This window comes from Eutrema salsugineum, unplaced genomic scaffold, assembly GCF_000478725.1.
Source record: "Eutrema salsugineum unplaced genomic scaffold, Eutsalg1_0 scaffold_5, whole genome shotgun sequence".
Classification (NCBI taxonomy): Eukaryota; Viridiplantae; Streptophyta; class Magnoliopsida; order Brassicales; family Brassicaceae; genus Eutrema; species Eutrema salsugineum.
Genome location: NW_006256612.1, coordinates 8,947,880 through 8,971,870, shown reverse-complemented (window position 1 = coordinate 8,971,870; position 23,991 = coordinate 8,947,880). Strand labels below are relative to the sequence as shown.

General features: G+C 36.4%; 8 protein-coding genes across 12 annotated transcripts; 5 read left to right on the top strand and 3 right to left on the bottom strand.

Annotated features, from left to right (window-relative positions):
- Positions 1-360: 360 nt before the first annotated feature.
- Positions 361-1,473, top strand: LOC18993020 (transcription factor MYB35). Its single transcript, XM_006416484.2, has 3 exons — positions 361-478; positions 562-685; positions 789-1,473. Exons 1-3 carry the CDS (start codon positions 361-363, stop codon positions 1,471-1,473), a joined length of 927 nt encoding a protein of 308 aa, XP_006416547.1.
- A 661-nt stretch (positions 1,474-2,134) lies between these two features.
- Positions 2,135-3,034, bottom strand: LOC18993019 (germin-like protein subfamily T member 2). The gene has a single exon (XM_006416483.2). The coding sequence runs from the start codon at positions 2,937-2,939 to the stop codon at positions 2,277-2,279; it is 663 nt and encodes a 220-aa protein (XP_006416546.1). The 5' UTR covers positions 2,940-3,034; the 3' UTR covers positions 2,135-2,276.
- Positions 3,035-3,645: 611 nt separating this feature from the next.
- On the bottom strand, positions 3,646-5,621 carry LOC18993017 (probable myosin-binding protein 5). Its single transcript, XM_006416482.2, has 2 exons — positions 4,027-5,621; positions 3,646-3,932 (listed from the first exon to the last, which is right to left on the bottom strand). The coding sequence occupies exons 1-2, from the start codon at positions 5,408-5,410 to the stop codon at positions 3,733-3,735; spliced, it is 1,584 nt and encodes a 527-aa protein (XP_006416545.1). The 5' UTR covers positions 5,411-5,621; the 3' UTR covers positions 3,646-3,732.
- Positions 5,622-5,877: 256 nt separating this feature from the next.
- Positions 5,878-8,041, bottom strand: LOC18993016 (transcription factor MYB1R1). 2 transcript variants are annotated; one of them, XM_006416481.2, is made up of 4 exons: positions 7,638-8,041; positions 7,242-7,450; positions 6,359-6,747; positions 5,878-6,182 (listed from the first exon to the last, which is right to left on the bottom strand). In XM_006416481.2, the coding sequence occupies exons 1-3, from the start codon at positions 7,936-7,938 to the stop codon at positions 6,373-6,375; spliced, it is 885 nt and encodes a 294-aa protein (XP_006416544.1). In that variant the 5' UTR covers positions 7,939-8,041; the 3' UTR covers positions 5,878-6,182; positions 6,359-6,372. The 2 variants fall into 2 exon arrangements, with proteins under 2 accessions (XP_006416544.1, XP_024008815.1); XM_024153047.1 differs by having other exon boundaries at positions 5,878-6,747.
- Positions 8,042-11,408: 3,367 nt separating this feature from the next.
- LOC18993015 lies at positions 11,409-13,885 on the top strand. Its single transcript, XM_006416479.2, has 4 exons — positions 11,409-11,552; positions 11,803-11,979; positions 12,759-13,466; positions 13,618-13,885. Exons 1-4 carry the CDS (start codon positions 11,538-11,540, stop codon positions 13,651-13,653), a joined length of 936 nt encoding a protein of 311 aa, XP_006416542.1. The 5' UTR covers positions 11,409-11,537; the 3' UTR covers positions 13,654-13,885.
- Positions 13,886-14,529: 644 nt separating this feature from the next.
- Positions 14,530-15,066, top strand: LOC18993014. Its single transcript, XM_006416478.2, has one exon. The coding sequence runs from the start codon at positions 14,629-14,631 to the stop codon at positions 14,893-14,895; it is 267 nt and encodes an 88-aa protein (XP_006416541.1). The 5' UTR covers positions 14,530-14,628; the 3' UTR covers positions 14,896-15,066.
- A 49-nt stretch (positions 15,067-15,115) lies between these two features.
- On the top strand, positions 15,116-17,582 carry LOC18993013. 2 transcript variants are annotated; one of them, XM_024153042.1, is made up of 4 exons: positions 15,116-15,608; positions 15,701-15,782; positions 15,917-16,128; positions 16,237-17,582. In XM_024153042.1, exons 1-4 carry the CDS (start codon positions 15,408-15,410, stop codon positions 17,368-17,370), a joined length of 1,629 nt encoding a protein of 542 aa, XP_024008810.1. In that variant the 5' UTR covers positions 15,116-15,407; the 3' UTR covers positions 17,371-17,582. The 2 variants fall into 2 exon arrangements, with proteins under 2 accessions (XP_024008810.1, XP_006416540.1); XM_006416477.2 differs by having other exon boundaries at positions 15,677-15,782.
- A 392-nt stretch (positions 17,583-17,974) lies between these two features.
- On the top strand, positions 17,975-20,731 carry LOC18993012 (cysteine-rich receptor-like protein kinase 1). Of its 3 annotated transcripts, none has more exons than XR_002898085.1 (6): positions 17,975-19,102; positions 19,185-19,331; positions 19,430-19,753; positions 19,847-20,082; positions 20,191-20,336; positions 20,442-20,670. XR_002898085.1 is itself a non-coding variant. In XM_024153045.1 (6 exons), the coding sequence occupies exons 1-6, from the start codon at positions 18,298-18,300 to the stop codon at positions 20,694-20,696; spliced, it is 1,917 nt and encodes a 638-aa protein (XP_024008813.1). In that variant the 5' UTR covers positions 17,975-18,297; the 3' UTR covers positions 20,697-20,731. The 3 variants fall into 3 exon arrangements, 1 of the variants encoding a protein (XP_024008813.1); XR_002898086.1 differs by having other exon boundaries at positions 20,191-20,340; positions 20,442-20,513; XM_024153045.1 differs by having other exon boundaries at positions 19,847-20,086; positions 20,442-20,731.
- Positions 20,732-23,991: the final 3,260 nt, after the last annotated feature.

The window sequence follows — 23,991 nt, the reverse complement described above, 5'->3', positions numbered from 1 at the left end:
TTGTTATAAATTTTATTAGGAAACACTTTAGAAAGAAAGAAAAAAATGTAATGACTTGCGACAAAGAACCTGGAACCAAATTAAAGATGTGGCAAAATAAAGAAAAGGTAATAGTACTTATAGAAATAATAAAAGAATCATGCATATGTAATTTAAGAAAGATGTAAAAATATATTCATGCCTTTCTTGCCACACACGCTTCTTATACCTCCAAACCCATTTCGCCTAATCCCTTCCTTCTTCACAACACTCCCTTTGTATTATTACATGCCTCATTCTTCATCTTTGTAAAGAAAAGCTTTTAAATATATTGCACCAATACGAATAATTTCCTTTATAATTTTGTTTCTTTAAAGAAAAATGGTGAGATCTTGCTCTTCAAAATCAAAGAATCCTTGGGCAGAGGAAGAAAACCCCGTTCAGAAGTTTGCGTTCGCATCTGCGTCCAAAAATGGATCCGCAACTCCTAAAAAAATAGGTTACAAAAGCTTTTTTCTTTTTTTCCTTTTAATTATATGATATTGATTTGATATATCTATATGTGTGTTTGATTATTAATAGGACTTAAGAAATGTGGGAAGAGTTGCAGAGTTAGAAAGAGTGATAATTCAGGTTCTAAGCATGAGAGCTTCACTCCTGAAGAAGAAGATCTGATCATCAAGATGCACGCGGCAATGGGAAGCAGGTTGTGTATATATATATATCGTGAATTACTGGAAAATTAATGTTTCTGTAGAGTATTGAGAATTCGCAGATTCTCATGATTTTTGTTGTTTGTGTGGATGTAGATGGCCACTTATTGCACAACATTTACCAGGAAAGACAGAAGAAGAAGTGAAGATGATCTGGAACTCAAAACTAAAAAAGAAACTGTCTCAAATGGGGATAGATCATGTCACTCATCGTCCTTTTTCTCATGTACTTGCTGAATACGGCAACATTAATGGTGGTGGAACCCTAAACCCTAATCCATTGAACCAAACCGGATCTCTTGGACGTAATCACTCGCTCAATGAAGATCCTCATCAACAACAACCTGACGGTTCAGGAGATCTTATGTTTCATTTACAAGCAATCAAGCTTATGACCGAGTCATCGAACCAAATCAAGCCCGAGTCTACGTTTATGTACGCCTCTTCGTCTTCTTCTAACTCGTCTCCTCCATTGTTCTCTTCAACTTGTTCTACCATAGCTCAGGAGAATTCTGAGGTTAACTTCACCTGGTCTGACTTTCTTCTTGACCAAGAAAGCTTCCATGAAAACCAACAGATTCATCCTGATCAAGAACTAGACAACTTGTTCGGTAGCGATTTCTCAGAGGCAGCAGCATCTACGAGGGCTAATACATCAATCCCAGCATCTCAAATCGAAGAAGAATCTTCGAGCAATGGGTTCGTTGAATCTATTCTTGCTAAAGAAAAAGAGTTGTTCTTGGGATATAACAACTATTTGGAGCAGCCTTTCCATTTTTAGTCTATCTTTCTTCTACTTTTCAACTTATAAATAAACAAACAATCTAAATAAAGAAAAATAGTTGCTTTTTTATTTACTTATAAATCTTCGTTTTTCGATTTTTGATACAAATCCTATTGAAAATGATTCCATAAACATTGATCAAACAGCAAACTTAGACGTCACCTTGTTCACAGTTTTAACTTTTATCATCAATCCTAAACTTTTTGGTCAAAACCGAGTTTGGGATCGCTAATTGATGAATAACTTGTCACTTTCTTTTAAAAAAAAATCTTTGCAATCAACTACGCTCAAAATAATGTAAAATTTGAGTGTATAATTGGATACCATCCGTCTAGATAAAATTTTGTTAATTTAGTTAGCTATTAAGAATGTCAATTAGACTTGTTTTAAGAATCAAATTGAACACCATCGGTTGACAATGTCTCTATGATTATTCAGAGAGGCTTTTCAATTATAGTTTAATTAAGGAAAAATCGATTACTCAGCCTCAAAGGATTTAGTTACATATAATCAAACAAAATCCCAAAGAACTAGACAACTTGTTAGAGAATGAGTTCTCTGGATCAATTTCAAGGGCTGGTCCATTGAATTGCGAAGTAGCTGCTCATATCGTAACCAAAAGACATCTTCACAAGAAAGATGATCATAGAGAAGACGGAAAAAAAGAAAAAGAGATAAATCTTATTAATGTTAAGTGTCGGATTTTTCGTACCTATTATTACACATGAGTGTATACAATTACTGCTATGAAATCAAGTTGAGAAAGATCATTTCAAGAATTAAACACCAAAAAGAAAGACTCAAACAGCAAACTTGGACTTGAGATTGTTCACAGTTGCATCATCGGTCCTAAACGTTCTCGTCAAAACCGCGTTTGGAATCTCAGGGAATGAGCCAAACAGAGAACTAGGCAGAACAGCCGCTCCTGGAAGCTGACTATTAAAAGCGGTTATCAAACGCGCTTTCCCATTTCCAACGTTCCATTGAAAATGAACCAATCCTCTAGGGACAACAAACATCTCTCCAGCATAGATAACCTTCGAGAACAAAGTGTTGTTCGTTGTCAAGAACCCGACAAAGACCGAGCCTTCGATCACAATTCCTGCTTCGGTTGCACGCGGGTGAGAGTGAGGCGGATTAACACCGCCTGGAGCAAACTCAACGTTGTTCATCGAGAGCCCTAAAGTGTTTAGTCCCGGAAAGGTTAAGACGTTCGCTGGGGAAACGGTAACGCCATTAGGGTTTGATGTGTTTAGCGGACCGCCTAAGCCGGAGAAGAAGAAGTCAGAAGCGGAGACGGATTGTTTGCAAGGGAAGCCATTGATGGAAGGAGAAGCTTTGAGATCACCAACGCAAAAGTCTTGTAATGGGTCTGAATCGGATGAGATAGATGGGATTGTGAAGATACAGAGTGTCAGAAGGAAAGATCTGAAAAGAAAGGAAGAGACTTGAAGAGTAGCCATAGCTATTGAGAATGATGGAAACAGAGCATCCTTTGTTTTGTAGATATATAGTGGTTATTCTAGTCTTTGGCAATAATCTCTTTTGACTTGTTCTCTTTTTTCAGTCTAGAAAAAAATCTTGTATATTAGTTGAGATTAGAGAAAGGAACATGACAAAAATGTTTCTTTATTAGTAATGCTTCTAAGATGCGCTGATTTAGTCTGTATTACTCTTTATCTCTGTTTTGTCGTAAGAAGCATTCGAAAAGACGATAAATGTGAAGAACTTTTCAAAGTTAATGGGCTATAAACTGTCTCTGTCTTTTGTTAATCAGAGAAGATTTCTGGCTTAGTCATACAATACATAATGATTTCAAGACTTAAGCTACTGTTTTTAAGAAACAAAGGAAAAGTTCAGAGAATTTTCTGGTACTCAATCCAAAATCATTGGTCGAAAATGCACGAATTTTTTTCATCAGTGAATTAGTTGGTAAGAATTTAAGTAGGATATGTTTGATACATTTTTGTCTTGGTCAAGTCTCTATGGGTTGTTAAAGTGACATTTTAATATATCATTTTTTTAGTTAGGAAAAAATTTACTTGGCGACAGGGTTTTAGTTTCAACTGAATCATCAAATAAAGATTCAACCAAGTTCTAAGAAAAAAGAGTCAAGATTGAATTTCAAGTAAGAGACGAGGCAGAAAAAGCTTTGCTTGTTCTGTAATAAAAAATTTCAGTATCAGTTACATTCAGATTTGATACAAGGATGCTGTTTTGATTTCTTCTGATGACAGAAGAAGTAAGTAAAACATTTCATGATTCCGATGGCATTTCGATGAAACTACGAAGCATATGCAGATTCTGAGATATCTGTAATAGAATTGCTTCACCTTCACTAACATCTAAAACCTCTGAAATTTGTTGCAACAATTCACCTTTTGATTCAATTGCATTTAGTCTCTCTGTAATTTCTGAAATCTCCTTCATCAATAAAGCTTTTCTGCTTCCATTATCTGTAACAAAAGCAAAAAAAAAAAAAAAGATTAAGAAAGTTTGAAATCAACCTCAAGATTCTTAAAGAAACATAAAACCAGATGAATCGCTTACTTTTTTCTTCCTTTATGATCCCGCCATTGTTGGCTTTAGGCTCCTCAGCTGAATGTTTCGTTTGTTCCAAATCTCCTTCATGATTTGAAGAACAAACAGGCAAATCCGAGACTTCTTTGGTTTCATCGCCTTCTTCGTCAAGAAACTCTTCTGCTTCTCCTCCTTTGCCATCTTCTTCTTCTTCTTCTTCGCTCAGCAATCCATATCTCAATCTATAAACCTCAATTTCAGCTTCAAGCTCTTTCATTTCCTCTTCTCTCTTAACCAACAAACCATTCATAGACTGCAAAGCTTCTTGATCATACTCCGCTTGCTCATCCATCATTCTCTGATACTGCAATGCCTCCATTTGAACCGCAGCTTTCTCGGCTTGAAGCCTCGTGATCATAGCCATCGCGTTGTTAGCTGCAACAGCTGTAGCACTCCTCTCTTCGTCTAACTCCATATACAAATCCATCAACGACTTCCGATCCAATCTAACCTGTCTCTTCAAATGATGAAGTATCGAATCTCCATCCAACACTTCGCTCTCCTGACCATTCTGATCATTCACTGACTTCTTCGTAGATCGAACAGACCATCTCGGACTGTTCTGAGCCGAATCAGAAAGAGGAATCCCAAAGAATCTATTGTTTCCTCCTTTTACAGAACTCGGTGTTCTATCATCAACTGAATCTGCCAATGCGCCTTTCATGTTAACAGAATCTTCCTCCTCAGGCAATTTCATGTGAGACAGATCCAAAGTTCTTTGATTGAATGAAACTCTAGGAGAAGGACTAGGAGCAGTATTATTCTTTGGTTTCTCGGATTTTATCTTCAAAAGCTCTCCGCAACAAGAACAACGTTGCTGTTGCTGAAACCTGTCGTTGCTGTTGTTAGCTCTGTGCTGAATCTGATTAAAGTTTTCATCTTTCTTCGAACCCGAAACCGGAAACGCCAACTGATGAAGCTCACGTTCATCGTCAATAAGAAGCTCGAGATCCTTATGTAAGATTCCAATAAGAGATTTGTAAGTATCAACGTCTGATTCTTTCTCGGTAGCGAAAGAGAGGAGGCATCCTTCGCACATTCGTTTGATCTCAGAGAGTTTCTTGTGGACATGACAGTAAGCGAGAGAAGAAACGTTCTTCTTGTGGGAATCGCAGATCGAGTCGTTGTAATAGAAATCAGGGTTTCTTCTTACAAGAACATGATCGATTCTAGTGCAGAGAAGACAAGGGATTTTGAGGTCGAAGAATTTAGCAAGTTGGTTAGAGAAGAAAGCGAGGAAACCGTCGATGAAGAGGATAATGATGATAATCCATTCAAGAATAGCGTAGATTAAAAACTGTGGGAAACTTCCAAGTTCTTCTTCTATGAAATTCTTGAAGGAACGATTAGACATTGTTGTGATAGCAAACAAAAGCGATCACGAAGATAAAAGCAAAGCACAGAGACAAATTAACAGGAGCAAGAATTGGGAAATGATCTAAAAAGTTTACATGAAGATTGATTGAAATGGTGAAAGAAGAAGAAAAGAAAAAAAACAGAGGTTATGACCTGTATTACTTAGTCTTCTATCTTTGGAATGGAAAAGATTTGAATTGAGGTTAAAGACCAAAAAATACCTGAAATAACGGTTGATCGCAGAGGAGGAAAATTGGCAAATTTAGAGTGGTGTTTTTAAACTTTATATGTTCTGCTTTTTTGGATTTTTCATAGAGATCCATTAGTGGAGTCTTGATGTTTATGGCTAATCATCCGTTTTAAGCACAGATAAGACGTAATTACACCTAATTACCATTATCTACAAGAAAAAGGGCATTTGCTTGGGAAAACAAAAATCCACAAATGTCAGAGTGGCTAATGAAATTTGCTAACATTATTATGGTATTAAAGGTAATGATAAAATATTCGACGAACCACATACATACATTTTAGCTTATCCCCAAAAGATAAGATATAGAAAAGCCCCACAAATCACCAACCATTGATTGAGATGGGCCACATGAGAATCACGACTTCTTTTAACTTACTTACCACAAAACAAAACACACAGGGCAGAGTTTTTTTACAAACGAACAAACAAACAAACACAAAAACAAAGACGATGAAGAACCCTAAACACAGTTCGTCCATCTCTAAAGCCCTTCCTCTGTTATTGTTCTTTTTTTCCCCTGATTTTTTTTTCAGACAAAATACATAAAAGTTTGATAAAGTAAGGCCTAAAGAAAGATCAAAAAACAAGACTGAGACTTTGACAAAACGGTTTTTTTGGTTATCTGTTTGAACCTAATATGTACTAGTACTACAACAGAGAAACATAGAAAGAAGCAAGGTCTTGTAGATTCACCTTGGCTTATAGGTCTAAGCAACTCTGATGATGCTGCTATTGCTATCTCCATCGCTGAAGCTTGGCATCATCGTGAAAGCCGGATGTCTTGAGTTGGATTGTTCGTTGAGGTTAAAGGACAAAGAAAGGTTGAGAGAAAGCTGAGCAGGAATTGCAGCATCTGTGTTTAGATTGAATGCAGGATTTGATTGGAAGGTTACTGGGACCGGATGAACAAGATTTGAGGATGAATCGTTGGAATGAAATGGACTCTGTGGTGCCTTATCAGTTCTTGCGACTTCAGGAAAAACTTGCATAACTTGATGTCCAGAGCTGATGTTAGTTTCAGGCAGTGATAAGTTGTCTTGAGCATGGTGAACCTGATCTTGCTCCATGGGCATTCCCGTGACCTGATAAAACCAATCACACCATAACTGTCACACACTTATTGTTCCGTAGTCCGTTCACACATAAAATTTCTATAACTCACTTCTTAAATCTATCCACTTTCTGGAACAGCTTAAAAGATATATTCCCAATTTGACCAAAATCACTATGAAACTTCTTTATACTACTTTTTTTTTTAGGATCTAAAGAGGAAATACTACAAAACAACATACTTCTTACTCAAATAGGCTCTAGAGTACAAATGGTTAAAAAAGGAAACTTTGGTAATAAATATGAGTAAACCTGAAAAGTATAAGAAAGGAAAGAACTTTCAGAAAGCAGAGAACACAATGAAAGTAAGAAAAGTATAATCTACAATCTAAGGTATTCACTAAACTAAAGTCTAGTAGGCCTATTCACTCACATTCAAGTACGACAATTAGGAAGAAATCAACAAGGTGAGGAGGAAAAATCTTTATCTTTAGCTTAAAATATGATGATTCGATTAGAGACTTACGGTCTCAGTTGTGATGTCGAAAAGGCTAGATCTTCGCCGGCGACGGTTGAGGTTGGTTCGTCGGAGGAAGTATTTCTGAGCGTGACTAGCTACTTGAGTAGGCGTCCTGCTCTTCACAAAGTTTCTTGATATTCCTTTCCAATCTCCTTTCCCTACTTTCTGCAGCCCAAGCAAGAACCTCTTGTGCTCGTTCTCTGTCCATGGAATCCCTGTTTCATTCACAAACAAGAATCAGCCACAGAGACGAATCCATAGAACTAAATCAATCAATCAATCCAACATGCATAGAATCAATCATAAACTGGAGAAAAATGTCAAAAATGGAGCAAGATTGCTAATACAATCATCAGAATCTCAAGCTATCCTCAGAATCAGAAACCAGAAAAAAGTATATACCTCGTTTCCTCTCGCGATTTCCGCCGGAAGACGACGAAATCTGGACAGCTTCATTGGCGGATGCGTAACCGGCGACGGCGGCGCCGGCTATTAAATCCGGTTCGTTCTTATCTTCTCCATCTCCGTCTCCGATCTTAGGGATCTCCTCCTCCGGCGAAGACTTCTCGTAATCAGACAGGTTGTTCAAACTGACACACTTTCTCATCGGGTCAACCACAACCCTGACTCCGAACAACATGATCTCTCTGTTTTCAGCTGCTTCACCGCCTCCGGTCTCCGACGAACTACTAACGGCGGCCATAGAATACTATTTTCCGATATTGCCCTTTGCGTCTGTTTTGGTTTTTTTTTTTACCCTTTCAAATCCTTTTAGAACCGTACAAATAAGGAGACGAGGTGTGAGTGGATCTGAGCTTCTTCTTCCTTAATCTTCTTCTTTTATAAACACGACATCATCCACGTGGCTCATTTCGCAACAATTTACACTTCTGTTGTGTGTTGATACTGTAGCATAACACGTGTCTATTTCTTATTTGCAAGTCACTCGCTTCCTCGGTAACCTGCTTGTCTCTCTAAATTTATCTTATTTCCTTTTTGATTTGTTTTTTTATTTATTTGGATATATTCCGATAATGTCTCTCTCTTTCTTTAATATATTTGTCATTTTAATTGAAACTGCCTATTTTGTTTAATCAAAATTGAATGTGTCTGGACTTTCGACGTCCCTGTTTTCTAGTGAAAAAACTTTCATTTTATAAAGAAAACATTTTAATATAAAAATGAGAAAAGTTAGTAAAAGACTTAGACGACGAAGGTTTTACAAAGATTCTTACTAATTAAAATAAAGAATAAAATAAAAAAATAAGAGAGACGGTTCTAAAAATCTTTATTTCAGAATCTCATTGTGTAGAGTAATTTACATATGTCTCATTTACTTTTTAATTTTAGAATTAAAATTTAATTATATAACTGTATTATATTAAAATATTAATATTTATTTGTTTTCATTGGAGGTGCTTTTATGCCGTTATGCGCATGAAACTATGTACTAGGGATGTTTCATAAACTGTTAAATTGTATTAATTTGTTTTATAATGTAAAATATCTAGAAAATAAAACCAAGTATGCTGTTATTTCTTAGCCACTGTATAATACTCTATGTTTTGTCTAGCTGAATGAAAGTTTGCCAATCGTTGTTTCATTTTTATTTTAATCGAACATTTAGTACGTTTTATAATGTAATGGATGCTAATATGCTATGAATCTAGCAAAAAAACAAATTATTATAATAATTAATATAATCTCAATAATATACTGTTATTAAACGAATCTGGTCAACTCATTGCGATTCCCAATTATATCCAGCCTGAATAAATATAAGCTCATTTCTTATTTTAAGTTACCTTGCAACAAATCACACAAGCAACAAAAAGGTAACTTACTGAATGTTAAGTTGCCACAGAAAAAAAAAAACTAATACTGTTAGCAAAATAGTTCATCTTCATTCCATCCTCATGATTCAATATAATTACCGCCTCCAATCCCTTTAAACATTGTCCTCATTGAATCCTGATTTTTTTTTTCGCGACAATCTACTCCTGGTTAGAACTAAATGATTGATAACTAATGAAAAGAATATTCCAATTGTGGAATCAAAATAAATTGGTGAAGACATGGGGCCAATGGGAGCACATGATATCCTCATCTATTATAATAAGTATTTTTAATGTATACTAACCATCACTTCTTTTCTTATTTTTTCTCTGCCCTTCATTTGTCTTTTAAGTTATTTCCCTTACGAGTTGTCTTTTTAAAACCATATGTAATGATGATTAGGGGAGTTATCAAAATACGAATCTCCTGATAGTCCAAACTACAATTATCGATTCACACCACCATTCAAACTAGTAATCGATTCAATCGACGGACTTGTTATTTTCTTAACAGATTTTCTTTAGAGCCAGATATTTAAAATTCTACCTTAATAAAGAACAAAATTTACAAACTATTGTTTTTACCGCACACCAAACTATATAGTTTAACCACATTCTTTATAATTAACTAAGAGAATTGGACTCGCAAATTTTGGAGAATGGTGATGCTGACTAGGTGTTGACCTTTTATTAGTGAAATAAAATAGTATAAATTTTCTTAAGAACTATTGTACTCATAACCGAAGTTGATCAGCAATTGGTTTTATATTATTACTCGTAATAATATATCAGAAATTCAATCTAAACAGAATTTTATTCACAGTTTCCAGTTCTGATAAGACTTCAAAATGGTGGAGTCTATAATGATGTAATAGCTATCTTCAGTATATGAAATCCGTAACGCGGATTAAGAAAAAAGAAAAAAGTAACGTAGTTTATTTTATTTTGTGTTTGTACTTTTCATTGCCTTTGTCTCAATTTTCTCTTTATTAATATGGAAAATAATTGACATGAGTTAGTGTTATAAAACAAATATGAAAAATATATGAAAGCTTTTATTTATTATTCTAAACGTGGTGTCATGATCATCCCATTCAAGTTTAAAGCATGGGGTTCAACAACATGCATGTTAAGAATATATAAATAAATCTCCTAATTATTAATCAAATATCTTTGTTCCCGTGAAAAAGAAAAAGAAAAGGAAAAGCACAAATATCGGTCAGGAATGCAAGTCACCATTACCTTTTCTTGGTTGCACAGAAAGATGAAGTTAAAGGAGTTGTTTAAACCGTAAAGCCACTAGAAAGGAGTCTTTTCTCCTTTTTATTTTAGCTTTAGCCAATTCGGATGAATTTGTGACTTTCCTAAATCAGAATTTTAGAGGATCATCGTGGATCACGAGTCACGAGTGAGCAGATAACTTTATCTGACTAAAAATAATATTTGTTCAAACAGGATCCAAAAGATTGAATGATGTTCCACTTCCCTCCCACTTGAGAAGCCCAAGCCCTTTTATGGTATTCGAAACCTTGAGTTTCAGAGAGCATTATTATACTGTAAGAATATAGGCTGCTCCACACTCACACAGCAACAACAAGACTTGTGGAATCATTTGCATATTAATTGTAAAACGAGTGAAAGAAAACAAAGTCGGTGTGTTCTGTTATCTCTGAGCTTTTGCAGTAACATAGAGAAAGATAGTCTTAGTTGAGAGATATCAGTCAAACATGAAGATTTCAAACATAAATACGTAAATAACTAACTCTATTAAGAGAACATGTAACTATGTAAGTATCTAAACGTAAGATTTACTCTTAAGCCCCCTCTGACCAGTGACTACTCATTAAGAAGTGTTACCCGTACCGAAATAAACATGTTGACTAATGTTCAGAATTAGATAGGACACAAGGAATATGGTTTAAGATCGCGTTGAACCATTTTTAGAACCGATCCAAAGACTAAACAATAACATCAGTACGTGATATTACACAATTCGTCTAAACTACAAAAACATATGGCGGCAATACGTGATTTGTCGAAAGTAAATTAGTGTAACCAAATAAATAACAAAATTTAGCATTTTAGCTCAAAGATCAATCATAAGATATATTTAGGACTTTGTTTGTTTTTCTGGGTTATTTTTTTTTTCATTTTACGTTAACAAATATAGCGACGGGAAAACCGGGAAAGCCCACCGTCGTTTTACATTGTGTGAAGTGTGAACTGAAGCGAAGGAAGTGGTGTTTCCGTAATATAGTGGGAAAGTTAGGGATAAGAAGGTAGTTACAGTCCCTTTCAGTTCCTAACAGACAGATTCTGCAAGGCAAAAGCCAAAACATTTGGGGAAAAAAAAAACAAACTACCTTTTTTTTTTCTTTTTTTTTTTTCATTTCTACTTCGTTCTTTTCTTCTCCGCGACTTCGGTCGGAAAAAAATTCGACTCTCCGTAACCGCATTCTCAGCCCTAATGACCGACCCAGAGGTAAAAATTTCAACTTTTGATCCCTAAATCTCCGCCGGCTTCACATTCCGAATTGAAAAAAAAACAAAAATTTGTTTTTTCTCTGTTTCTCTTAGATTCCGTTTCTCTTTTACTAAGGATTATTGTCTCTGATTTCGTTTGTTGATTCATATGTTGATCTGAATTAGTGTTTCGGATGAGGGTTTTGTCTTGTTTTTTACTTCTTCTGGGTTTGCGATGAAATATTTCGTTTTTTTTTTTTGGGTAGCAGAAATTAACCGCCTTGAAAAAGGCCTACGCCGATACAATACTGAACACGGCGAAGGAAGCGGCGGCGCGCGTGATGATTTCGGAGAAGAAAGCGCGTGGTTACCAGCAAGAGCTTGTGGCGGTTAGAGATGAGGCTCTCCGTACTTGTCTTAGGCTTAAACAGATGTACGATTCCAAGGTAATTTAATGTAAATGTGTTTCTGTGGATTCTTAAACTTGAGAAAAATTTCATCATACAAGTTGTTTCATGAGTTGATGCTTGTACAATTCTGTTTTGCTTTCTTGCTTGTAATGAGATGGATTCGAGGATCAAGCTTTTGACATTTCTGAGTTTTGTGTGACCACTATGAGCTTTATTTACATCCTTGATAGTGTAGATTCTTATTTTATATTTTGCTGCATTGAAAGCGCCATTGAGAACATTTTTTGGTGGAATGATTTCTCTGAAAGCCAGGTGTCTGACCTGAAGATTTATAAATTTCAGCTCAATTGATTTTATTTAATTTTTACGCATGATTATTTAGCTCTGATTTACATAGAATTTACATTACCTAAAATCTCTATTAGTTGAAGATGCTATTCCTTTTAATTCATTGCTCACCCGTCCATGAGACGTAATGGTCCTTGCAGTGAGAAACACATTGTGCAAATACAAGTGTCAAAGTGTTGTTTAGCAGTAAATTTCTTTCTGAATCTACCAACAATTGAGGAGTTTCTATTGTTGAGGGGAAACCCAGCTTGTTCTCTGGTTTACACTTTATTTTAATGTTCTAATGTATCGCTGTGGTTGATACTAATTCCCACTTATTTAAGTAACTCACGGTTTAATCAAAACTTTTTAACCTGAGATTGTAGCACATTTTCTTCAGGATGGACTTCACAGTCACTTGTGCTGTATCTTTAATTTCTGTTTCGTTCTTTTCAACTCTATTTCTCAAAATCTTTCTGTGGTTATAGGTCAAGGAGGCAGAGATGATATCTTTGAAGAAGCAGCAAAAGATTGAGGAACTTGAAGCTCAACTTGGAGAAGCTGAAGATATAGTAGGAGATCTGAGGATGGAGTTGCGAGAGTGTCGGTATCACCTCGAGATATTGGCAAATGGTCGTCAAATGAATCTTGGAAACGAGGAGAAAAACCCCAATGAAGCAGTTTCACTAGTGCGTGAGGACTCTAGTAACCTCGAAAGATCAGTGGTGGCCAATGGGATCAAACCACATTTGAGTGACAGAGATATCAGTATTAACCGGTGTTCTTATAAAGAGAATAAAGATCCTTGTCACCATACTCTTCCGTCCATACTAAGTAGACGCAGAGAAGCCGAAGCGTTAGAAAGGAAAGTTGCCAGTGGAGATTGTCATGACGTGGAATCATTGACATCTTCCAAAACAGAAGCAGCGAAGGAGGAAGAGAGAGTGAACGATATGGAGCTTTCTACAAATGCTACGTTTGTGTCGCCTTCTGAGAAACAGTGTGTCGCATTCAAGAGGAAGCGTGAGAAAGATGCAAGCAGCAACAGTAGCCCTGAAGGAGGAAGCTCTTTTTCGCAAGACGATGAGAGCAGAAACTGGAGACAAAAGACCGGAGAGAAAGACAACAGTTACTTGGATTCCTTCAACACTGAATCATGTCGTGATAGTCGTCGTGTTGCACAGGTCGCTCGCCAGGTTAGTAAACCTACTGTTTTGATTCTGGAGAATTTCTGGTTTCTTCTTGCTGTGACTGTTTCTGGTCATGGACGTCCAGTGTTATCATTCCCATTTTGTATAAGTCATCAAGTCTTGACCTTTTTTTTTTTTTTTTTTTCTGTTGGCACAGCTTCTACCATTCTCAGAGAAGAAAGTGTTGCAGTAGAGCCAGTGTCAATGTCCTTCATCAGTTGCATTTGATCCATCCGGAAGAAAAATGGCTGATTAGAGAAATTAAGATTGGTAGCATATATACGCATTGTCAGCTCTTAAACTAATGGAAAAGAAAAAAGCTAATTTTGATCCTAATTTAGTTTCCTTCTCGCATATGGTATTTTTTTTTTCTTCCCAAGTTATAGATATGTGGAATTGTCAGATTTGTTTGGAAAGCGATAGCGGAGACCAGAGTAATTGCCTTGCAGCTTAAGGCAGAGCGATACTCCCAAACAAGCTAATTAATTACATACCTCCGAATCAAGGGGTAGTTTTGGAATCGTATAAACTCATCATAGTCGACTCGTCGCAATGAGAACAGAAAACAGATTCTTTCTCTACTGATGAAAATAAGGTTCCATTTTTTTTTTTTTTTGGTAAACATGCTAAGATTAAAATAGGGTTCCATTTGCTATAGAACCTTAAAACAAAAGTCTTTCTGCTTGAATTTTCTCAACTTGAGGGCTCTATAAGTTAAAAATATTGAGGGTCTTGCCTCGGCGAATTTGAAGAAGTTTCCACAATGGGGACCTGATTCAACTATATAATAATTTACGGAGTATTACTAGTATTCTTCCACGAGAGATTCTTTATATTAGAATAATGTTTTTTTTTGGTTTGAACAACAATTATATTAGAATAATGTTCAATCTGTGTGTTTTTCCAGGGAAGGCTCCAGAAGATTATTGACGATTAGAAAAATCAAAGGAAGAAGCAAGTCAATATGAAGTTTACGTATTTGTTCACGAACACAAGGTTTGACCGCAGAAACACGGTGTTTAAAAAGTTTGAAATGTGTATATAAACACAATAGAGAATACGAGAGAGAATCACCAAAAAAAAAAAATTCAATCGAATTTCTATAAGCTTGATTAAAACTACATATACAAATTCGGTTCTGATTTAAATACATTTTAAACAGAACATAATGAACGGAGCATCGTGGGCTGACCAGTGGGACAACAGTGGCAACTCTGCCAAAGGAGGCCGAATCGGCGGTGGCGCCGTGATCAGTAGCGGCGGAGGTGGAGCTGCGTCGAACTCGAACACGGCTAAGTACAAGGAGAAATTGGGACTAGGGTTAGACAAGACCAAAGCTGTAGCTTCTTCTGGTTTTAAGAAGCTCAAGAATGGCTCTGCCACGGGTTTTCGTTGGGTCAAGGACAAGTATCACAAAACCACAAACAAACATTAATCATTTTCAATCTTCTTGTACAATAATTGTCTGTCTCATGTTTTTGTTTTTGTTTTTCACTTGTTTGATTTAATTGATTTAATTGTTGTGTGATTGGTATGAGATTTCCGTATTCATGTGATTATATTGATTTTTTCGTTAATTTCTAAAATCGAAATTTCTTTTAGATTATTTCTAGAATCAAACATGGTGTATTTAAGAAAAATGAGAAATATTATAAAATAACAAAAATACCAAACTTTTATATATCCTTAAATTATTACCGATACTCGATCCCAAAACAGGCTTGGAGGGAAATTTCCCTCGCTTGTGCAAAAAAAAAAAAAAAAAACCCTTTTCTCCTCCTTAGGATCTGGATTCGTCTTCAATGCAAATCAATCGGAGAACACAAACCTCAAGAACCAGCCTAATCCGCCGCCACTCTTATCGGCGGCGAAGCCGAAAACCCTGATTATCGGCAACGTCCGTCGCCGTGAAGAGGATTTCGACGGCGACGAGGAGAGGAGAAGAAGATGGCGATAGAGATGCCAAGAGGTTTACCTTTTTCCGTCGACACTTTTGGACCGTACACGACGACGAAGAGAAGGAAGAGACATCATTTCTTGACTCATGCTCACAAAGACCACACCGTCGGGATTTCTCCTTCCAACATCGTCTTCCCCATTTACTCTACTCCCCTCACGGTTTCTCTTCTTCTTCAACGTCACCCTCAGGTTTTGATTTCCCCTTTCTCTCTCTCTCTTTCCCCTTTTCGTATCTCAAAATTGTCACGATTGTGCAGCTTGATGAGTCTTTCTTCGTGAAGATTGAAATTGGGCAATCGGTGATCGTTGATGATCCAGATGGAGAATTTAGGGTTACTGCTTTTGATGCGAATCATTGTCCTGGTAATTTCCTTTTTCTAAACTGTGTAGCTTTCGATTGTTTTTCCATGTCCATTTTCTGTACTCTTAGCTGTCCAGAAATTTGGTCCGAATTGAGATATATCTATTTGACGAATTTCATCACTTAAAACCTTCAGGAGCCGTTATGTTCTTGTTTGAAGGAAGTTTCGGTAACATACTCCACACTGGTGATTGTAGGCTTACACGAGATTGCTTACAGAGCTTGCCTGAGAAATATGTGGGAAGACAAGGCAATGCACCAAAATGCTGTCTCGATTACATTTTCTTGGATTGCACATTCGGGAAATCCTCTCAGAGGTTTCCGACTAAGCATTCAGCAATAAGACAGGTGATTTGGTTGAATCATCGTAGTTTTCTGTTTGCATTGTTTGCACCGAATATTACCATGTAAAGTTTCCTCATTTTCATTGCAATTCCTTTCTTGCTGGTGAATCAGATCATCAATTGTATATGGAACCACCCAGATGCACCAGTTGTCTATCTTGCTTGTGATATGTTGGGCCAAGAGGATATACTGTTAGAAGTTTCCAGAACGTTTGGCTCCAAGATTTATGTCGACAAAGCTACAAACTTGGAGTGTTTCAGATCGTTAATGGTGATAGTTCCTGAAATTGTCTCTGAAGATCCTTCTTCTCGGTTTCACATATTCAGTGGGTTCCCTAAACTGAATGAAAGAGCAAGTGCAAAACTTACGGAGGCCAGATTAAAACTTCAGAGTGAACCTCTGATCATTCGCCCTTCAGCTCAGTGGTATGTTTGTGATGATGAAGATTATTTCGAAAGTGGAAGCCAAATTCAAAAGCAGAGAAAAGTTAGGTTTAGCGAAGCTGTGAGGGATGAGTTTGGTATGTGGCATGTGTGTTACTCAATGCATTCATCCCGAGAAGAATTGGAATTAGCTATGCAACTTCTTTCTCCGAAATGGGTTGTATCAACAGTTCCTTCTTGTAGAGCCATGGAATTGGACTATGTGAAGAAAAACTGTTTTATCAGCCGGTTTTCTTCTGATGATCCCTTCTGGAAAATTCTAGACATTGACATGGGAGGAGTTTCTTCAGTTGCTGCAACTGATACTCACACAGTAACTCTTAGTTGCTGTCTCATGAGTGATGGACTCGCTTTGGGTTCTGCAAATTCCAAGATGGAACCCTTAATCGAATCCTCTAGCGTAAAGAAGCAGCTCCTGAGTTTATCCCCTGAAAAAAATCTTCCTATAACTCTGTTTGGGAGAGCAAGGCTAAGCTCTCAGGAATCTGATCGACCACTACATGAGAGAAAAGCCATACACAATCAATGCGTCTACACCAAAACCTGGCCGGAAGTGGAAAAGTTGAATCTGGAGGAAGTAGTTGAGTCTTTACAAGATGATGATAACAAAGAAGAAGAAACAGTGGAGAAGGAATCTTGTAGAAGCTTTTTTTCTCCTTCTTCAAAGGAGACTTGCAAAGATCTTAGTGGTGATTTAAGAAAGCTATACAGGTCAATGAACGCACCTGTGCCTCGGCCGCTACCCTCATTGATGGAGCTTATGAACGCTAGGAAACGCTCTCGGAAAGACTTGAGTTTCTAGTAATTCACGCAGGTTTTATAGCATTTGCGTTTCATATGTTACTTAGCCTGATCACATTCTTACAGTCTCATTACAGTTCATAATGATTGTAACCTTGATTTATTCCAGAATGAATACAATCTTTGTTATATCTTCTTAAGTGAAGCAGCTTACGTTGTAACCTAGGATTTGATAGATGTTTGGTTGTATCACTTGTAAATATTTCTATTATGTAATGGTACTTAAAGAGACGTGTATAATCTACATGTGATTCCTTTCTTTATTATCTTTCGTTCAACTAACAAGCGAACAATGTTAAGAATAATCTGACTTTCACAATTTGCTAATAAGAATATGTTCATAGCAAACAAGTCTTAGACAAAAAAAAAAAAGTTTGGAGGTGGTGACGACACCAATGTGTCTTTGGCTAATTAAAAAGAAAATAACTTTTTTTTGTTTGAAAAACTTTTAAAAATCTGCTAAGAGGGACTAAAATTAGAGAGAACTTCTCCATTAGACCAGTCAGTTGAAAAAAAAAAACACTCTAAATTAAGGGAAAGCGCAAGCACAAGAGAAGCTAAATCTCGCTGTCTCTTGTCAGAATCCAAAATAAGCGAGAGCAAAACGAAAACAGAGACTTTCAATCTGTCAAAGCTCAAGATGAACCAAAACTACAGAAAGATTGATCCTTCTTCTTCGTTCGTTTCCTTTTATCTCAACAAAGTATCTATGTACCCTCTCCACCCGCCGTTGGAGGAGAGAGAGACGGCGGAGTTGGAGTGGGTGGGGGAAGAAGATCAAGTGAAAAAACTGAGGATTTGAAAAGCAATTCATCGATGTTATTCTCGATTATATTACCCAGAAACTGCGGAATTGCATATGGAAAGACTTCTTCTTCTGAACGATTCATGATCACGCGCCGCTGTGTCGGACATTCCCCATTTTCTGATGCAATTTTGTGCTTCCGTCGCTCAATTCCTCGCGTGGGTTTCATTCCTTATACTATTAGCGACGGCAAGACCTTCTTCTTCTTCTTCTTCTTCTTCTTCTTCTTTTTCCTCCTCCTCTGCTTCGAAATCTCTCATCTGCCAACCTCAAGATCAACAGCTCGTAAACCCTAGACGCCACGTTGATTTCCTCCGAGCAATGTCTTCCGTCGACGAGCTCATTTCCGAACACAGGCTCTGGGTCGATTCTTCCCTCACCGATGTATCTCCACCCATCTATGTGTTTTTACAGTGCCGCGAAGACCTCTCCGTCTCCGATTGCCGCCGTTGTTTCAACGAGAGCAAAATGGAGCTCGAGAGAACATGTTTGAGCTCAGGATCGAACTCCAACTTCGGTCGAATCCACAGCGACGGATGCTTCTTACGATTCGACAACCGAGATTTCTCAGACGAATCCCTCGATCCCAGATTCGATCGAGCCCAATGCGAGAAAACAGCTTCGTGGGTTGGAGAATATTGGAAAGAGCTTGACGAGGCTTTTGTGAATGTAACGCTAAAGGCCGTGAAAAATGGAGGATTTGGCGCAGCTTCGGTGGCTAGAGCCGGTGGTAGCCTTGCGGTTTACGCTCTGGCTCAGTGTTGGCAGACACTCGATGAGAACTCGTGTCGGGACTGTTTGGTTAATGCTAGATCGAGCTTGAGAGCTTGTGATGGCCATGAAGCTAGAGCTTTCTTTACAGGATGCTACTTGAAGTATTCTACACATAAGTTTTTTGATGATGCTGCAGAACGAAAACACGGTGATGGTATTGAACACTATGAAATGTTGTGATTCTGGTCTAAAGAGTTTTCTTCACTCATCAAACTTGTGTTTTCTTTCTTTTGCAGATCAAAAAGGCTTTATACAGTCATCGTTTTTACCAGATTTGAGTAATCAAGATGTTGCGAGGTTAGCAATTGGTGTGGTTTCTTTGTCCATTCTTACCTCTCTTGGTGCCTTTATCAGTTACAGGCGGTTTTCAAAGAAAAGGAAAGGTATTTGAGCTTTATATATATATATATATATATATATATGAGGTTCTTGTTTTTGTGGAACCGTTTCTTGATTCATGTTCTTCTTTCTTTTGTTTTAGCTCAAATCCCGTCGTGTTCAAATTTCAAATACGAGATTCTTGAGAAAGCGACCGAGTCTTTCCATGACTCGATGAAACTAGGCCAAGGAGGGGCAGGTTCTGTATACAAAGGGATTCTTCCAGATGGCAGAATCGTTGCAGTCAAAAAGCTCTTCTTCAACAACACTCGAGAATGGGCTGATCAGTTTTTCAACGAAGTGAATCTGATTAGCGGAGTTCAACACAAGAACCTCGTTAGGCTGCTTGGCTGCAGCATCGAAGGTCCCAAAAGTCTTCTTGTCTATGAATATGTTCATAATAGAAGCCTAGATCAGATCCTTTTCAGTGAGTTGCAAAATCTTCTCTTAAACAAACCCATTTATAGAATCCTTATCCTGTTAACCAACTTTGTTATCTCGAATTTATTTTATCTTGCAGTGAAGAATACAGTCCACATACTGAGCTGGAAGCAACGGTTTAACATCATCATAGGAATATCGGAAGGTCTAGAATATCTTCACAGAGGATCTGAAGTAAAAATCATCCATAGAGACATCAAAACCAGCAACATTCTTCTTGATCAAAACCTGTGTCCCAAAATAGCGGATTTTGGACTCGCACGTTCCATGGGAACTGACAAAACGCAAACCAACACTGGGAATCGCTGGAACACTGTGAGTGTAAACCTCTCCACCGATTCTTCTTTAAACACCATTGCGCGTTTCAGAAACTCAAAGTGTAAAAAGTTTTGAAGTGATGTGGTTTTTAAAAAAAAACTGTAGCGGGTTATTTGGCTCCAGAGTATCTTATCAAAGGCCAATTAACAGAGAAAGCTGACGTTTACGCATTCGGAGTTCTTATCATCGAGATAGCAACTGGGAAGAAAAACAATGCATTCACGCAAGGAACTAGCTCGGTTTTATACTCTGTAAGTAAGCTTTGTTTCCATATTTTAAGTCAGGATATAAAACACACACATACACACAATCATATTCCAGCTCAGTAATGGGTTCTTCTTGGATGTTGTTGATAGGTATGGGAACATTATAAAGCAAACACTCTGCATCGGTCGATCGATCCTCGATTAAAAGGGAAGTTCACAGAGGAAGAGGCATTGAAGGTTCTTGAGATCGGATTGTTGTGTGTTCAGTCTTCAGTAGAATTGAGACCGTCAATGTCTGAGATAGTCTTCATGTTAAAGAACAAAGATTGTAAATTTGATTGTCCAAAACAGCCTCCGTTCTTGAGTGCCAGTGTATTAATGACAGATGAGGAAACTAAAGTCTGATAGTATCAGTTTCTTAGGATTTTTAAATGTTCTTGTGTCGTGTTTATAAAATGCTCAACGAAGAATTTTACGCAATTCTTTTCTCTCTTAAATCCTTTTGATATGAAGGTGAACAAAAATACTATGTTTACGTTGAATAAATGCTTGTCATCTATTGGCATAACCAAAGATCCATCATAAACAAACACCATTTCACAAATGGAATGGAATAATGAGCTAATGATCTAATGGGTTGGCCTATTGTGGATTAAAGATGAAAAGAAACTCACATTCTTCACTGAATATAAGTTGTCTACATTACTCTTTTACGTTATATATAAAATTGGGACATTTAACTTTTAATCCCATATCTCGTTTAACTTTACAAAATATAATAGATCTGATCAATATCTTTCAAAAAGAGTGCTTAGAACTATACCGCTGCTCATTTTGTAGCCAAATTGTTCTGGTGATACATGTGAATGGTATAAAAAGTAAATTTACAAGAACCATAGCAATGCTTTTTTTTTTTTCATAATAACATATAACTAAAAGATATATAGCTAAATTGTAGTAATACTTAAGTTGTGGAAGAAAAAGCAAAGAGAACATAGATGATAGTGATTTGAGAGAATTTATAACTTCTATGAAATAAATAAAAGTATGTGGAATAGTGTTGTTAATTAGTTGAAAATGATATTGTGATAGTGAATTGAAAAAATTATATTTTTTGTAATAAATATAATAAAAATAAGAGAATAATTACTAGAATGACATTACAAACAGGCTTGTTTGCAAAAATAACATAGATCCCTTACATTTTTGCTAGAATAACCTTACCAGCGTGGAAAAGACAGTGTAACCCCTTACACATGAAAATCAGTTTTTTTTTTTTAATTTCGTAAATTAATTAATTTTTTAAAAAATAATAAAAATAATTTTTTGTTATTATCTTTGGAATTTTGTTTTCAACCTAATTTCTATTTCATCTCCGAAAAAAAAAACCTAGAGGTGGCTGAGAAACCGACGATGACGATGATTTTCTAGATTTAGCGAGTTTCCGGCGTCTGCATCGTTTCCGGTCACCTTCTATGCTTCTTATCGGCATATTATGCATCTTCGATAAGTTTTTTTTCATTTGTCGTTTCGTTTTTCTTCGTCATTTCATTTCATTCACTTTTTCATTTTCGCGTTCTTCACCGTTGTCGGCTTGTCGGCTACAGCAAGCACCGGAGAAGACGAAAGACAAAAAAGCTGATTTCAAACCTCTCGTCTTCTCTCGGTGACGAACACGTCAGTTTTCCGTATATAATAGATTTATGGAATCATATATAATTAATTGTTCCATGTATGGTAGACTTGTTTAATCATGTATGATAGAGTTATTATACTGAATTTTTTTTGTGTTTCCGGCGAATTTGTGATTCTGGCGATTTCGTGTTTGAGGCCTTGAAGTCGTTTCATCTTCTTCAGAGAATCAATGTGAGGACCTGGCGAGCATATTAGGGAACTTCCGGTGTTTTTTGGGCGAAAGACACCAGTCACCTATGGCGGCAGGGGCTGAAAAGGAACTTTCGGCGTCGATTGTGCGAAAGATAGAGTTACAGTTGCAACGGCAGCTGAAAGTGAGCTTTCGAAAGTAAAGCTAACCCTAATTTGTGTGTGTTGCAGGAATCAGACATCCGTGTATAGTAGACTTGTTTTGTAAAGTTATTGTTTGGTGTATGTATGATAGAGTTGTTGAATCATGTATGATAGAGTTGTTGAATCATGTATGATAGAGTTGTTGTTCTCTGTATGTATGGTAGAGTTGTTGAATCATGTATGATATAGTTATTGTTCTTTGTATGTTATAGTTGATTTATGTATGGTAGACTTGTTTGATCATATATGGTATTGTATAGTTAGTGAGTCATGTATGATTTACTTGTTTAACCATCACCTTATACGATTGAAGTTTCGACATCTTTGATGATATTTTTAGACTCCGCTTTGTCTATAATCTAGACGCATAAATGGACGGACCGTTTTGTTTTCAAATTGTCGCAAAAAAACCACCAAATTGTCGAGTACTTGCTAAAAACCCATAAGTGTATCTTGCGGTAGCTTTTGCAAGTATGTCTTCAACAACATATAACTTAATCGAACCTCATAATAACATTGATCCAAGTCAAAATTTTCATACAAATAGTACTAGATGAGTTATATGGTGATGATTAAACAAGTAAATGCAAGATACAAAAAGTACTCCAAAAGAGGTAAAGAGAGGAAATCATAAGAACTACTAGATGCACTGGTTGGAACAGAAAAATTCGATAATAACTACTTGATAAAAACGTCATTTCATATCATTAAGACTACCGTTCAGTGAAGTAAATATATCTATCAACTTTCAATATGTCTACCAATTTCGAATAGGTCTACCAATTTTCAAATAACTCTACCAACATCGAAGCTCCCAAATGAGTTATATGTCTACTATATTATCAAATAAATCTTTTTTTTTTTAAATAAGTCTACCACCGCCAAATATATCTATTACATAATCTCATATGTCTATCACATATCTATACTCTCTAACGGAACTTTTAAGTCTACCATACAGAAAACAAGTATACTATTTCAAAACAAATCTATTATCGACATTTACATCTACCATGCGTACAACAAAACTATCACGAAGAAATTTTTTATATTGTAGTAGATTTATTTTATTAGAAATAAGTTTATTTTCGTGTCTTACAAGTCTACTATGAAAGTTAATAAGTCTACCGATTTTGGTCAACCACATCTCACAAAGTCAACTCAACAACATTATGTCTACCAACTTGAAAATAAATCTACCTTAAAAATCAACAAGTCTACCAACACATTCAAATATCTACCAAAAATTTTAAATCTACCTTTCGATGAAAATAAATCTATCATTATAAGTCTATCAACATCTAAACAAATCTATTTTTGGAATATTAAGTCTACCAAAAATTATTATGCCTACAGACATATTTTTAAATCTACCAAAACTTATATATCTACCATTAAACTTGGTAGACTTATTTCTGGGTGCCCGATTTTAACGGCTGACGTGTAAATAATTTAATAATGGCATTTTTGTAAATACGTTTTTTTCATCAAAGCTTCCCAATGGTAAAATCGAGTTTTTTTAAAATAGAAGGTTATTATACTAATTTCGAGAATGTAAGGTTGTTATACTAATTTCAGCTCTTTTAAGGTCACAATAACAATCCTCCCTAAAAATAAATATACGAGGTAATATTGAATTAAATATAGCATGATACTGTTACCCTTCCATTTT